At 38.1% G+C, this 15,165-nt stretch overlaps 1 protein-coding gene across 1 annotated transcript in view; it reads left to right on the forward strand.

Annotated features, from left to right (window-relative positions):
* Positions 1–15,165, forward strand: part of MYCBP2 (MYC binding protein 2) — a 197,842-nt gene that overhangs the window by 172,829 nt on the left and 9,848 nt on the right. Inside the window, exons 71-79 of the mRNA XM_074168975.1 lie at positions 288–527; positions 666–764; positions 1,719–1,799; positions 3,114–3,380; positions 6,732–7,015; positions 7,326–7,422; positions 10,427–10,546; positions 12,875–12,976; positions 14,655–14,783. Of these exons, the coding sequence (XP_074025076.1) occupies positions 288–527; positions 666–764; positions 1,719–1,799; positions 3,114–3,380; positions 6,732–7,015; positions 7,326–7,422; positions 10,427–10,546; positions 12,875–12,976; positions 14,655–14,783 (1,419 nt within the window). The remainder of the gene's footprint in view (positions 1–287; positions 528–665; positions 765–1,718; positions 1,800–3,113; positions 3,381–6,731; positions 7,016–7,325; positions 7,423–10,426; positions 10,547–12,874; positions 12,977–14,654; positions 14,784–15,165) is intronic.

The raw sequence follows: 15,165 nt of genomic DNA on the forward strand, positions 1-15,165 counted from the left end.
ATATGTGTAGCGTTGTTTAGAGAATAAAAGAACTATTTCTAATAGGCTTTATGGACAAAAACTAAATAGCTATATGTCATTTCTTTTAAGTTTGAGAATTTTTTTCATCTGAATTCATGAAGTTGAATATTTTTATAATTAAACATGATAGTCTTACTGCTCAGGATTGAAAATTTCATAGGAAACACTGCATTGGTTCCAGTGATATACGACAGGTTTGTTCTAGAGGTACGTGACTTTTTGTTTGATGTACTGTCAGTTCCCATCTTTATATTCCTGTTTAATAGGTAGACTTGGATTCAAGACATATTGGCTGGGTAACAAGTGAACTTCCTGGGGGTGATAATCACATCATCAAAATTGAATTGAAGGGTCCAGAGAACACACTGAGAGTTCGACAAGTGAAAATTCTTGGCTGGAAAGATGGTGAAAGCATTAAAATAGCAGGCCAGATTTCTGCAAGCGTAGCTCAACAAAGAAACTGTGAATCTGAGACGCTGCGAGTGTTCCGACTTATCACATCCCAGGTGGGATTTTAATGATGTGTTCTACGGTGAAAGTTACTCGATATCCTAGACTTGCAGTGCTTTATGTTTCAATGTAAAATGTCGCATCTGCACAAGTTTGTCATTGAAATAAGCTAATTGTCACTGTCTGTCTTCCAGGTATTTGGAAAACTCATCTCCGGAGATGCTGAGCCAACCCCAGAACAAGAAGAAAAAGCACTGTTGTCTTCCCCAGAAGGAGAAGAAAAAGTACACAATGTATTTATTTGTATTCTATCAATAATACTTTGCTGAAAAAATGATCCAGGATGATTTTCAGTATTTGTCCTATGTCTTATGCTGCATAATTTTCAGATCAAAACAGAAGTAAAATTTCACAATTGCTTATTTTTTATAAATTATCATTGATTTTTTTAATTAGTCAATTATAATTGGAGCATATGCGTTTAATGGAAACATCATAGCAATGGTGGCACAGATGATGCCTACGATTACAGACGTATTTAACACCTACATTAATGGTCAACCTGTAAGTCCTTCTTGTCCATCATCTTGTGCCTTAAGAGAGGCTCTGGTGATGTTTAGAGAAAAAAAATATTAAGAAACCGCACTAGTATCCTTTTACCAAGTATACTCTCCTGTCTTCCAGCAAGGATTAGTTTAAGGGAGTGTTCCTGAAAAGGTCACCATAGCTGGACTGTCACGTTTAATAGTCAACACTGAACTGTCCCCAGTGAAAGTCATTTAGTTTTTCATATGATACATGGTTTTGCTCTACCCAATACCTTGTGGCAATAAGTTCCCCAACTGAAATATTGTAAAAGTGTATTTTCTTACGCCTGCAGTGTGGTAACTTAATTGTGTGTTCCCTGTTTCTTTTATCGTGAAATAGAAACTGAAAAGTACATTCTGTGCACTGCTTCACAAAGACTTAGTCAGTGAAGAGTCTGAACCTCTGATAATTATACTTCATTTGTTTTCCTTACTGATTATTTTATTTCATGTTCAAATTTCCTCTTAGAAAGACAGTAAATACATATAAGAGGTATTTATTAACCATAATTAAATTGATCTTGCTTATATCTTGCTTATTTCTCTGTAATGGAAAGCTACAAACTTTTAGAACAAAGTGATATTCCATGTTAATTGCTACAGTAACTAGGAAGTGTTCTTGAAACTCTTGATCTAATACTAAATATGCTTTTTATGAAGGCAACATCAGATGCAGACCTGAAGGAGCACATGGTAGGGATCATATTCAGCCGGAGCAAACTGACAAATTTGCAGAAGCAGGTTTGTTCATTCTGAAATGCTTTCAGGATTAAATGTTTGTGTGTTGTAGTAAGTATAGTCATTTTCAGTGAATATAGTACCTTTTACTTGACAGTGTCACTTCTTCTGTTGTTCTTTATAAACAAATTTTGGGTTACATTTTAAATAGTATGTGTGTGTGTGGTTTATATGAAAAATCTGCTGAAATTGACAGTGGAAAAAAAGCTATTTTAATATGATAAAACCTCTATCCTATTAGACTCAATTTAAAAAGAAAAGTTTTAGAATTGAGTTGTAAATGGTACCTACTTGTGTTTGCTGATAATAATAGCATAATAGTAGATCCTCTCAAATTTCTAGGAGAGGTTTAGTGACAGAGTTTAGATTCTTAGTTTTGCACGTTTTCTCCCCATTTCTGTCATCAAAAAGTATTTAGGTTTGATTAAATTTAATCCTAAAAACGTAATCAGTGCATAGATTCTTAAATTATTCTTTCCTGCGGTCAATGAAAGTTTGGGTTTGTGCTTTTCTTATTTATCTTTGTTTTTCTTAACATAAAGCAGTAGTTAGAGTATGTTTTTTCTTTTGAAGACTTAATTTTTTTTTTAAAAATAAAGATGCAACTAAAGCATCGTTATCTTTCCTACACCTATTATGAGGCAAACATTGCCGTAAATATTTTCATAGTAATACAAGAGGTATTAGATTCATTTTGAAGTTTGTTAGATTAGCAAGTCACGCTGAATCTACTTTTTTGTAACCCATCTTAGCAAACTTTAAAATCTCTTAAATATGCTTTTGAACATGTTAAAATGAAAGTATGGTTTCTAAAATTTTTTAAGTTTCCTGAATAGTGAACTAAACAAGAGACTTAAGTCTTTTAATAAGTCTTTTTCTTTTGTGGGTGTTGAGTAAATGTATTTCTTAGGTGTTTTGTGTGTGTGTTTTAACCTGAATTCTGTGTAAAAAGGCAAATTAAAAGGCAGGAACTACAATAAGAAAATACTTATTTCAATGAAATTTCCAGAATGAAAAGGAGCAAATTCAGTATTAAGTCTAAATCTTAATTCTAAAGATTTTGCCTAATCTTTAAGGAGCAAATTCAGTATTAAACCTAAATCTGAATTCTAAAGAATTTTATGTAATCTTTACTCTAAATTTAAAATCTAAGTTTTATTCCTCATTTGAATTTATGTTGAAAAGTGATTTAAGCACAGGCCAAATTTCAACTGTGGCAACTTGAGTCATGGTTGTGAAGGTACGGTAAGACCCGATCTCTTTCACTGCCTAAAAGCTTTGAAGAGTTTACCGTGTGTCTGGGTTGTGTTTGGATAGGTATGCGCTCACATAGTCCAGGCCATACGCATGGAAGCCACCCGTGTGCGTGAAGAATGGGAACACGCCATCTCTAGCAAAGAGAACGCCAACTCCCAGCCCAGCGACGAGGATGCCGCTTCCGACGCTTACTGCTTTGAGCTGCTGTCCATGGTCCTGGCGCTGAGCGGCTCCAACGTGGGCCGGCAGTACCTGGCACAGCAGCTGACCCTGCTGCAGGATCTCTTCTCACTGCTACACACCGCCTCTCCCAGGGTGCAGAGACAGGTGGGTGCTGGCTGTGCCTTGTCTCTCTTGGTATTCCTAGGAAAAAAAAAAAAAAAAAAAGTAGTAGTCTACAGAACCCTCCCAATCTTGTGCGTGATAGTAGGATATGTATTTGAACTTAATTTTTTTGTGAAGTATAATTTGGTGTTTTCACTTCGAAAATGTTTTCCCAATCATACTCATGTCATCCTACAAAGATGATTAGGGGACTGGAGCATCTCTCTTATGAAGAAAGGCTGAGGGACTTGGGTCTTTTTAATCTGGAGAAGAGAAGACTGAGGGGGGATCTGATCAACACCTATAAATATTTAAAGGGTGGGTGTCAAGAGGATGGGGCCAGTCTTTTTCCAGTGGTGCCCAGTGACAGGACAAGAGGTAACGGGCAGAAACTTGAACATAGAAAGTTCCATCTAAACATGAGGAGGAACTGCTTCACTTTGAGGGTGGCAGAGCACTGGAACAGGCTGCCCAGAGAGGTGGTGGAGTCTCCGTCTCTGGAGACATTCAAAACCTGCCTGGACACATTCCTGTGCAACCTGCTCTAGGTGGACCTGCTTTGGCAGGGGGGTTGGACTAGATGATCTCCAGAGGTCCCTTCCAACCCCTTATCATTCTGTGATCCCTATATTCCACATAGGGAATAATTGTAAATAAAACAAGTTTTTTTTTTTCTTTTTTTTTTTTTTTTAATTGCAGTCATGAGGAGAGGGCAAATAGAAATTTGTGAACATTTAAAAGAAAATTACAGAATTTCCTTTTGGAATTTGTGTCAGTTGTTGCAGTGGTGTTTTTTTCCAGTTCTTGAATGGGATTAAAATTACAAAGTTTGATGTGTTTGATATATAAATACATATATACCGCAGCAGCACTACAATTTGACTGTGTAAAAAGATTTGCAGGAAGTACAAACAGTATTGAAAGCAATGAAGGTTACAGTTATGAAATTAAAATAAACTCACTTTTGAGTAAGTCTTTAATGCTTTGTCTCCAAGAGGTAGAACTGAGGTATAAGGACCCAAAATTGCTTAATTAACACTTACATCATCATGAACCTAAATCAGCAAACTATTCTGAAATGCCTTTGAGGAATACCACTGCTCACCTTTCTTGTCCATATTCTGAAGGATTTTGGATAGGATGGAATAAATTGCTTTCTTAAACCATACATCAAAGGGGCACGTGGTTTGCTTGGCAGGGGTTGTTGCTGAAGTGAAGTAGGATTGCACAAAAGCAATTTTGTGTGTCCTAATAGGGGTCTTTTACATAAGCACACAGCCTGTGTTCCAGAGTAATGTTGCGAAGGATTCTTTAGTGAGTCTGAACTTCACAGTATTCAGTGAATCTTACATCACAGTAACCCATGTTTTCAACAGATTCATCCCTGTTCTCTTATGTATGTTCAGTTTCTGAGGTTTTTTAATTTCTGTCACAATGACTGAGAATTCTCTTCTTTAAAATGTAAGTTCAGGTTCTGAAGTTGGCACTGCCTTGTGGCTGGCAATACTTAAGTTTAGATCAGTGTTACGTTCCAAAAAAGAGACTTCTTAAAGTTCATGTATTGTATTTGTCTACTTTATTTATAAAGGACAGCATCGTCCAGAATTATTACATATAATTGCAAGAACCAGAGCTGCTCCTTTTAAATATAATTTCTCAAATGTATGAAGTTTAAAAGCTGGCTTGCTTATTTATTGCAAATAAGAATTCTGTATAAAAAGCAGTTAAGTTTTCAGGTGTGGAAGGAAGGTAGTGAGGCGATTTGCTTATTTTTTAGTAAGATGTCATGCCACTTCACTGTGGGGAAAAGGTCTGAGAGAGCTGCAGAGTTACCCCCATCTGTATGTGCTGCATATGCTCCACATGTTGCTAAATACTTGCATGATTTGAGGAGGCCATCATTAATTCTTGACCTTTTAATATCGTGTTTGACCTTGAGGCGCAGTGACAGCTGGAATTAGATAACTACTATATATTATATATATAACTATAATTGGATAACTAATCTTGCTAAAACAATCTGTCTTGCTAAAACAGCGTTAACAGATGAAGCAGAGACTTCGATGGTTGAGATTAGACCTTGAAAGAGTAGAGCAGGGTTAAAATGTCTGTCAAACGGAAAGGACCTAAAAATCCAGTGTTGTTTGTGTATTTCATACTATGCATGTATAGTGCCCATATAGCTTGTATAGGTAAAACCAGAGCATTGTAATTAGCAGTATCTGTAATTGGTGTGACATGAGTCCTTAGAATCTTTGTCTTACACTCAGCCAGTGAGTAGTGTGGAACTGGACAATTCCTTTCTACTCTTGTTATTGTCAGACAGGGCTTTAATCTCTGTTTCTTTTTGAACATGAATGTTGTCTGTCTGAGTATTATGTGTATTTATATGCACATAGTATAACATAAATATATAGACATATAAAATATTTGCTTTTTTGCCAGCTGGTATGCCTTCTCTAGGTGATTTTTTTAGTTCCTCTACCAGAAGTTTTTATGATTTACACTCTTTATATTTATTTTTCCAATTTTCTGAACTGTTACAATGTCCCATCTCAACTTGCCGGGAGGCAGATACTGCCTGCTTAGTAATTCTGATATATTGCAGATATGCAAAGTGCTAGCTTTTTTTTCTTAACAGTTTTTCAAGACAACATTGAAGGCTGGAGAAATTAGATATCAAATGTTAACTCCTTAAGCTTTCATACATCCTGATTTGGACGAAACTTTGCATGATGTAGCCAATTTCAACCCCAATTCCACCAGCTGGTAAGGTTGAAGCACATCATTTCAAGTCAGCTCCTGCTAGATCCAGAGCAGTTGGCACAGATTTCCTTTTCAGAAAATTCCAGTTAAAATATTGCAAGGAAAACTAAAAGAGGCGGAAAAGGGTATCATGGAAGATAATCATGATTTTCAGTACCTCGAGGCAAGTACTTTATTTTCAGAAGTCTGAAGTAGGTGTTCTACCACAGAGTTTCTGATGTCTAAAGATTATATGCAAAGCAGGTAACATGTTTGTAATATGCAAGCAAATCAGAGTTGTACGAACATCTGTATTGATGTTACGCTAAGTCCACTTCTAAGCATATTTTTATTATTATACAAAGACTATTTGTTTGAGATTTGGTTCTGGACTCTTCAGCCTTGTCTCACTGAGTATATTAATAAACACCTCAAAGCAAGGTAGAAACCTCACAGAATTTCTTACAGGTGTGATTTAACTACAGGGTACAGAAAGTAGACTCAATCCTTCTTGCTTAAATAACTCGAAGAAAAAAGACTTAATTTGATTTTGCTTGAAAACTCCAGCTGTCTTGGTAAGAATTGTGTTGTTCTGATTTTTTTTTCCAGGTAACGTCATTACTGAGACGTGTTTTGCCTGAGGTAACCCCCAGTCGCCTGGCTAGTATTATAGGAGTGAAGTCTCTTCCACCAGCAGATATAAGTGATATCATTCACTCAACAGAAAAAGGAGATTGGAATAAACTTGGTATCTTAGACATGTTTTTGGGATGCATTGCCAAAGCTCTCACCGTACAGCTAAAAGCCAAAGGAACTACTATAACAGGGACAGCTGGCACTACTGCAGGCAAAGGAGTTACTACAGTCACGCTTCCAATGATCTTCAATTCCAGGTTTGTATAAAAATGTGTATATATTCTCAAGCTAAAGGCAGAAAATAATTGCATTCTTTGAAGTCAGTTATGTTGTCTTTTATAATCTTTGTTTTATAAATGGCAAAAATTGTACAACACTTTGACAGTATGAGTCACAAGTTATTAGTGAGTTTAATCTAACAAAAAACCCAAAACAAAACACCATAAAACCAAAAACCCAGCAACTTACCACACGCTGAATACGTGCACGCTTTCTTTGTGGTGGATTTTGACAAACAGTAACTAATTACTTGAATTGATTTCATGTATTACCATATGTCCTTTGCAGCTACATTCGGCGAGGTGAAAGCCATTGGTGGATGAAGGGTTCAACACCTACACAGATTTCGGAGATCATTATTAAACTCATTAAAGACATGGCAGCAGTAAGTTTCTATCTTTCAAGTGTGTGTGAAATATTCAAATGCAAAGAGTACATTTTTTCGTTATTTTCTGTTAGAGTTAGTATTGGGTGGAGCTGTTAAATGTGAGTTAATCTCAAGAAGAAAAAAGTTATGGTCTACCTGATAGAGTCTAGGGCGAGGAGCAGTAGGAACTGAGTTCTGATTCTGCTAAACAGGAATCCTGTTCTGAAATAAGCCTTTAAATAAGTCGCTTGTACCAGCAATTTAAGTATTAAACAATTGTGTATCATTTTCTACATTATTAACTTAGAAGGCTAACTTTTTTAAGTCTTGAGCACTTAGAACTCCACTTTTAAAAGTTTAAAAGTGTCTGTGGAGTAAGATAATAAAGTTGTCTTCACATAACTGTGTGTAGTTTTTATATGTGGAGTTTCTGGTTAAAACTGCGTGTTAAGATTGACTTATTTCAATCTTACTGAAACCTATTTTTGTAGTGGTTTATGACTGTAACCATCTGGGCTGAAATTTTCCATAGTTGTCTCTGCTTCAGGCAAGTTTTTTGGCAGAAGAATTTGATGAAAAGTGGTTCAGCTATTTCCCAGAAGCAGTATGGGGGGGAGGAGGGAAAGGTTTTGTGTATGTTTGCAGGAAAGGAGTTTTTGTTTTCCTCAATTCTTTACCTATTGCAGTGAGATGTTCTGAATGGCCCAGATTTTCCTTTGTGGTTACCCTTTGAAAGCTGCATTTCAGTATGCTCAGCTTTGGAGTGCTATTTTCCAAACCATTCACTGTGCTTACATTAAGGAGATCCCTTCCCAAAGTTGCTGCAAATGGCTACTGTTGATTCTGGCCACAAGATTTCAGAATCTCACAATTCATCTTTAATTAAGATTTACAGTCAAGGTGTGTCTCATCCCTCAGCAGTGCTGGTCCACGTGTAAAATGATCCCTTAGTCTTTGCTTCAGTTGCTCCAGTGACTAAAGGGGAGAGATCTGTTGTAGGTACCGCTATGATTCCACATGATGGATTTTTGTTTCTGCTTACTTTATCAATGCTTTTGCAAATTGCATGTAAAAACCAGAACCAAAAAAAAAATTTAAAAAAAAAAAGCAGTTGCAAAGATAAGTACTTAGAAGACAGTAAATGCCAGTATTAACATGATGCCCTCTGTATGTATATGCCCGTATGTTTTTCTTGGGCACTTCACTTCTTTCAGTGTATAAGATGCAACATATATTTGGAATTAATTGGGGGGGTGGTAATTTGTTCGAGGTTTTGGGTTGTTTTTTTTTTAAGGGTTGTTGCCAGTAACATTTGTAGCCATCATTGGTAGCTGTGCGGGAAAATATCAGGGAAATAGCGGATTCTCTTCTGCAGCATTTTTAAATAGTCCTGGGCAAGTCTTTTGAAGCAAAGTCTGTGGTTCTTGTTTTGTGGGATTCTGTCTCCCGTGATGATGGACAGCCTGTCCCTTGATGAACAGCTGATGAAAACTAAGCTGATCCCAGAATGAAAGACAGACATTAGTAGAAATAGGAAGTGTCTGGCTGACTAGAAGGAGATGCTTGTATTTTTGTCTAAGCAGCTCCTCTAGCCATTCAAGACCTTCACCCATGAAACTGTTGCATTTGCTAATATCTGGCTCTCCAAAACCATTGCAGGAGTTAGTAGGAGAATTCTTAAAGCTCTGGAGTCAGATATGGCAACTTGGATGCATACCCAGAATATTCTAGGCTCCGTCTCCCACATATCTGATGGCTTTCCAGTAGTGCTGGCTGTTGGATATACTGGTGTGGGTCTTGAATTCTCTTGTTTAAACCATTGTACTTGGAATGAATATATAGTTGTTGATTACAAAAGAGAAAGGGATCAAGTCTGTCAGACAAAATGTAGTCCTCTCAGTTATGGATATAAATCCCTCTTTCAGTAGATTCTGAATTGCATAAAGTATAGCAGCTCCTAAATGAATGATTTGGTCTGAGTTTACTCTAAAGTATTCAGCCGTCAAACAATAAGGACCCTCCTCTCCTCTTATACGAAGAAGAGATCTGAACTTTATTCCCACTCACTCTAGATGAAGGCTGAGGCCATTCAAGGCTGGGAGTTCTAACATGGCTTGATTCTGATTTGTAAAGGACCTTTAGGCACGCTCAAAACACGTTCAGAGGTTCAGCCCTGTTACCCAAAAGAGGGTGGAGGAATAGAAGGGTCCCAGTTTAAAAACTTTTCTTCGAGACTTTTTTAGAGTTTATTAGCAGTAGGGTGACATCAGTCTTATTAGCCACTTTGCAAGAGTTACAAATGGGATTCCTTTTACTTTTTCAACATTTGCAAAATGTAGGTACCTACAGCTGAGTAAGTCACTGTAGTTTCCTTTTTAGAGTCCAGCGAGTCTCAATTATTTCTGTCACCTTTAGCATGAGGCTTAAAAATTTAGAGATTACATTAAGAATTTAAGGATTCGGCAGTCTCTGAGTCGGGAACATTAGGGTATGAGTCAGTGCCGTAGGCTCAGAATCGCTAAGGTTCGTTTGGAAACTTATGCTATAGTTCTGATGTCTCCTGTGTACTCCTCTTTATTTCTTTCAAATACAGAAACTGTGAAGAGTATTCAGGAAGGCTGAGCAAGGCGAGCAAAGCTGATTTCTTTAGGAACCCGCTATAATCTCTGTGTTGTTCACAGTCACTGATTTGTGCTCCAGCTCTGCATCTTTCTTTCTCCAGGATAAGGGTGGTTAAGGAATATGCCCTTTCATTCTTCAAATCATGTGTCCTTCACCTAGTCCAAGTTAGCTGTTCCAATAGTGCCTACCTCAGTCCTAATACCTGAGTATCAAAGAGCTAATTTTTACCAGATCTATCTGATTTGAAAACACCTGATTTGTGTAAGTCATCCTTGACTTCCACTTTTTCTATTCCAACTTGAGATCCCAACCTGATGTTGCTTGTAGCAGCTCTGATTACAGTTTTGATTGTTCTTAGTATTAATAAAAGCTGTAATAAATTGAGTTTCCTCTTTAACAGGGTCATCTGTCAGAAGCTTGGTCCCGTGTGACAAAGAACGCTATTGCTGAAACCATCATAGCTCTGACCAAAATGGAAGAAGAATACAGGTCACCAGTGAGGTGCATTGCAACAACCAGAGTAAGAACTGTACAAAACTTAACGTTAGCTCATTGCAAACGTGCAGTAGGAGCCCATCCAAGCTCCTTTCTACATTTTAGGAAAAAAACTTCCTTTTACAGGTTGTTTCAGGAAACAATGCATACAGTTTATATTCTCCAAATCTGGCTGTGTGCATAATGGACAGGTATCCTAAGGCAATCACTGTCCTAATAAAAGTCTTGCTTTCTATGTGTCACAGCACATACAGAAAAACACCAGTAAAAACTGAAGTTTGATTAAATACGTATCTTGGGTACCTCCAAAGTAATGAAGAATAAGTGTTACACTTAGACATTTGGGGCTTTGTCCTTTATTTCTACTTTAAGTTTGTGATACTTGCCTTTTACTGAATTTATGAGATCATCTGCGTGGGAAATTGCACAATATGTGTCAGTTGTCTTTTTCCAGCTCTCTACACCGTTATTTTAAATGGTTTGACTTCTGGGTCATCAGCTGCCACATCTCAAGGCTATTATGAAAACACTCAGTAACAAACGTTTTCTAGGACAATTAAGCTAAGCTTCACCTGTGTTTTAGGCTCAAAATTAAAAATTATTTTCTGAGCCCTTTATTATTTACCTGGGGTGTCTTTTTTTCGTTGTCTTTCCATGACTTTTGTAGAAAGTTGAATTAACTTAATAGATTGCTTGAAATCCCACAAAAAAACATACTTGTAAATTATGGCATTCCTACCACATGAGGGAGTACAGATTTTGGCATCTTGAGCATAATAATTGCATGTAAAAGAAGAGGTTTGCAATGGTTACATGAGCATACTCATGTTGTTTTTAATCTTAAAAGGCAGTGCCAGTTGTCCTTTCAGTCTGTTTATTCGTATATTCTCTGCCTTTTGGAGGATACTGTCTCAGAGTACCACCAGCTCCTGCTGTCACTGTGTTGGTTTAATCAGAGAATGATTTAGGTTGGAAGGGACCTAAAAGATCATCTAGTTCCAACCCCCCTGCCATGGGCAGGGACACCTCCCACCAGACCAGGTTGCTCAAAGACCCATCCAGCCTGGCCTTGAACACTTCCAGGGATGGGGCATCCACAGCTTCTCTGGGCAACCTGTGCCAGTGCTTCACCACCCTCACAGTAAAGAATTTCTTCCTAGTATCTAATCTAAAACTCCCCTCTTTCAGTTTAAAATCGTTACCCCTCGTCCTATCAGTGAGGTCTTAGAGGAGCCCTGAGCATCGGCCTGGCTCTCCTTGTGCATGAACTTAGTTCTGTCACAGAGGTGTGCGTTTTTGAGGGGTGTCCAGTAGAGTTTTTCAGTTAAAACCCTTTTGTCCAAATCAAACCTTTGCTCAAAAACTATTGCAAAATGCAGCTGTCCAGTGAGTTCCGGTTTGGGTTGCAGGCCTACCCACAGCTTATCCTCATGTAGCTCGTCTCTTCAGGATTGCACTGTAGTCAATGGAGAGGAAGGAGAGAAAAGCTTCCTCTGAAGAACAGTTAGCTCAGGACCCTTTTCTTGGTAATCTCAAATGCCCTGGGCAGCGAGGAGAGAACACAGCAAAACCAGTCTTGTTGAGCTAAGGTTTTGTAGTTCGTGGGGTTTTTTTATTAGTCTATGTCCTTGAATTTCTTCTTCTCTCCCAAAGCCTGCGATGTTTGGGAGTGATATGCAAGTATTTGCCATATTTCTCTATAATATACTCTGGTTGATCTTTCTTCACTGTTTCTGAAGAGCAAGGGGGGATCTGATCAATGTCTATAAATACTTAAAGGGTGGGTGTCAAGAGGATGGGGCCAGTCTTTGTTCAGTGGTGCCCAGTGACAGGACAAGAGGAAACGGGCACAAACATGTACATAAGAAGTTCCATCTAAACACGAGGAGAAACTTCTTCACTTTGAGGGTGGCAGAGCACTGGAACATGCTGCCCGGAGAGGTGGTGGAGTCTCCATCTCTGGAGAGATTGAAAACCCGCCTGGACACATTCCTGTGCAACCTGCTCTGGGTGGCCCTGCTTTGGCAGGGGGGTTGGACTAGATGATCTCCAGAGGTCCCTTCCAACCCCAGATCATTCTGTCTTGTGTGCTGACTACTGTATTTATGAACATAAAGTGACAGACGTTAAAGAAACAAGGAAGTTCCCAAAAGTTCAGTAGGTTCTACTTTGTGCTTGACTTCTTCTCTTGGAAAAGAAAAAGCTTGGCTTTTGTGGGCAGGCTTCAGCTAACGATAACACAGTTTGCCGGTAACAGTGACATTCTTATCTGCCAAAGTTTATATTTTTAGTATTTGGGTTTTTTTTAATTTTGTATTTCTAAAACGTTTAATCCTACCGTTCCTTTCAATAGCTGTGGCTGGCCTTAGCATCCCTCTGTGTACTTGATCAGGATCACGTGGATAGACTATCCTCGGGAAGATGGATGGGGAAGGATGGACAACAGAAACAGATGGTGAGACTGAAAATCATGTCTCTTTGTGTTTATTTTTATTCAGTAGTCAAAGAATTTAGAATAACGACGGAAAGGTAGACTTGGCCTAACCTTTTTCCTCCCTTTTGCTCCCCGTGGAAGTTGTGCATACGCGTTTGAAGCCTTTGCGTTCTAGACAAGCACTGCTCAGAAAACAAAAACTCCAACTTAAATCACTAAGTTAGCGATTATACTGATACTCAGGATGGTGCAAGGCAACACCTATGGGCTGGATTTTTGAGAGTAGATTTGACTCAGTTATACAACACCCTCTGTCAGAGCTTTTTCTTTTTCTTTCTATCCGGATCTCTGTCACGTAATAAAGTCAGCTTTTTTGTGTTCATCAGTAACTTCTCTGGAATTCAGCTTCCTCTCCCCCATCTCAGTGGAGAGTGATTACCCCAAAGAAAAAGAAACTCTTTCTAACTGAATTTCGTAAGCTACCATTTACCCAGAGGTTTTATGAATTTAATACGGAATATGATGGATTGATTGTGTTTCTGTCTATATTTTTCAGTATCACAAAAAGCTTACGATTTTTTTTAATAGGAATCTGGAAAGAGCAAAATAATGAAGCTGGTCTATTTATAACTTGGTTAGGTGGATCCCTGGGGGAGGCAGGGGAAGATCGTGCCTTCCTGCTAGAAACTGAGGGATGCTTTGAGCAAAAGCCGTTTAGTGTAGGTAGAAAGAGAATACAGGAGAGAGAGCTGCAGCAGCAAGGACTAAAACTCTGCTGAGAAGAAAGCAGACCCAAAGGTTTCTGAGGCGAAGAAGAAAGCCAAGGGACTTCTGTAGAGCTTTGGAAATGTCAAAGGAGCAGCCGAGACATAGTCCAGCAGGGATATTAGCTGCTGAACCCAGCCTGAAATTCCCCAGTCCTATTTTATACCAGGATATTCAAATGTTGAGGTGAACTGTGTTCCCCCTCCCAGGACTGCTGTTGAAAAGATTCAAGGTTGTGTGAGCAATCTCATGGAAATCGTGTGTTTTTGGGAGTATGATGGAGCCTCGTTCTCGGACATATGTATAAGCATAACCCAAGTCAGTCATAGAACTCTTTGTACAGACGTTTTGAACTGTAAAACAGAATTGTCTGTATTGAATTTTTTTCCAAAAAAAATGTATATCAACAGAATAAGCTAATTTCATGGTGGATTTTGAAGTTTATTGCTTGGAGTGTATTCTCTCCAATTATAGGTGACCTACAACTTTGATTAGGTGTTTGTTGAACAGAGTACACGTACCGTATCAAAGTAATTAAGGGTAAATGTCTTGCATGTTGACTGACCTGAGTACTCGTATCTCTGGACTTTAATGTTACCGTGCCCATAACCCATTGTTACCACATAAATCTTTTCTCAGATGAGTTGAAAATAATGTCTCAACTGCATGGTGGAAAAATGTAATTTTGCTACATCACGCAAAATGCGAAATAAAGAATACCAGAAGAACTGATGTAGTAAATTGAGGCTTTTTGTGTCCAGGAGTAATTGTTTAGATACTGATTATTCTGAAGATACAAATAATAGTCTAAACAAGCTTTTTATCCCTCCTTATTAATTTGAGGGGGGTGGCTGAGGGAGAATAAAAACAGATGCTGAAAAGAAATGAGGGATTTAATAGAGAATTATTTCATACATTTCCTTAATTTTTTCAGCCCATGTGCGATAACCACGATGATGGTGAAACTGCCGCGATCATTTTATGTAACGTCTGTGGGAATCTGTGTACAGATTGTGACCGCTTCCTTCACCTCCATCGGCGAACAAAAACTCATCAGAGACAGGTAGAGTATACGTGACGTCACGTTGTATACACTGCATACATTGTGTGCGTTTCCCCAATTAATATATAAGCAAAAGGCAGTAGCGAGAACCAAATCTGAAAATGGTATTTTCTTTTATGTTTGAGATGGGATAGAATGAGTTTCCATTTAATTCTTTTAGTTGTTTTAAGTTAAATTCTCCTGTCCGTCATCTTTTGAAGAAGACTGGAAAAATCACAAAGCAGGCCCTAATTCTAATTCTTACGCTACATCAGCTTGCTGCTCTCTTGTTTCAACGTTGTTTAGGAACATTTTGGGGGGAAATCTAGGAATTGTATAGACTATCTTAAGTATACATTGGTTCTTCATTTATGTTAAATTATATCTCCTTCACTACGTCTAT

Source organism: Numenius arquata, chromosome 1 (assembly GCF_964106895.1).
Source record: "Numenius arquata chromosome 1, bNumArq3.hap1.1, whole genome shotgun sequence".
Classification (NCBI taxonomy): domain Eukaryota; kingdom Metazoa; phylum Chordata; class Aves; order Charadriiformes; family Scolopacidae; genus Numenius; species Numenius arquata.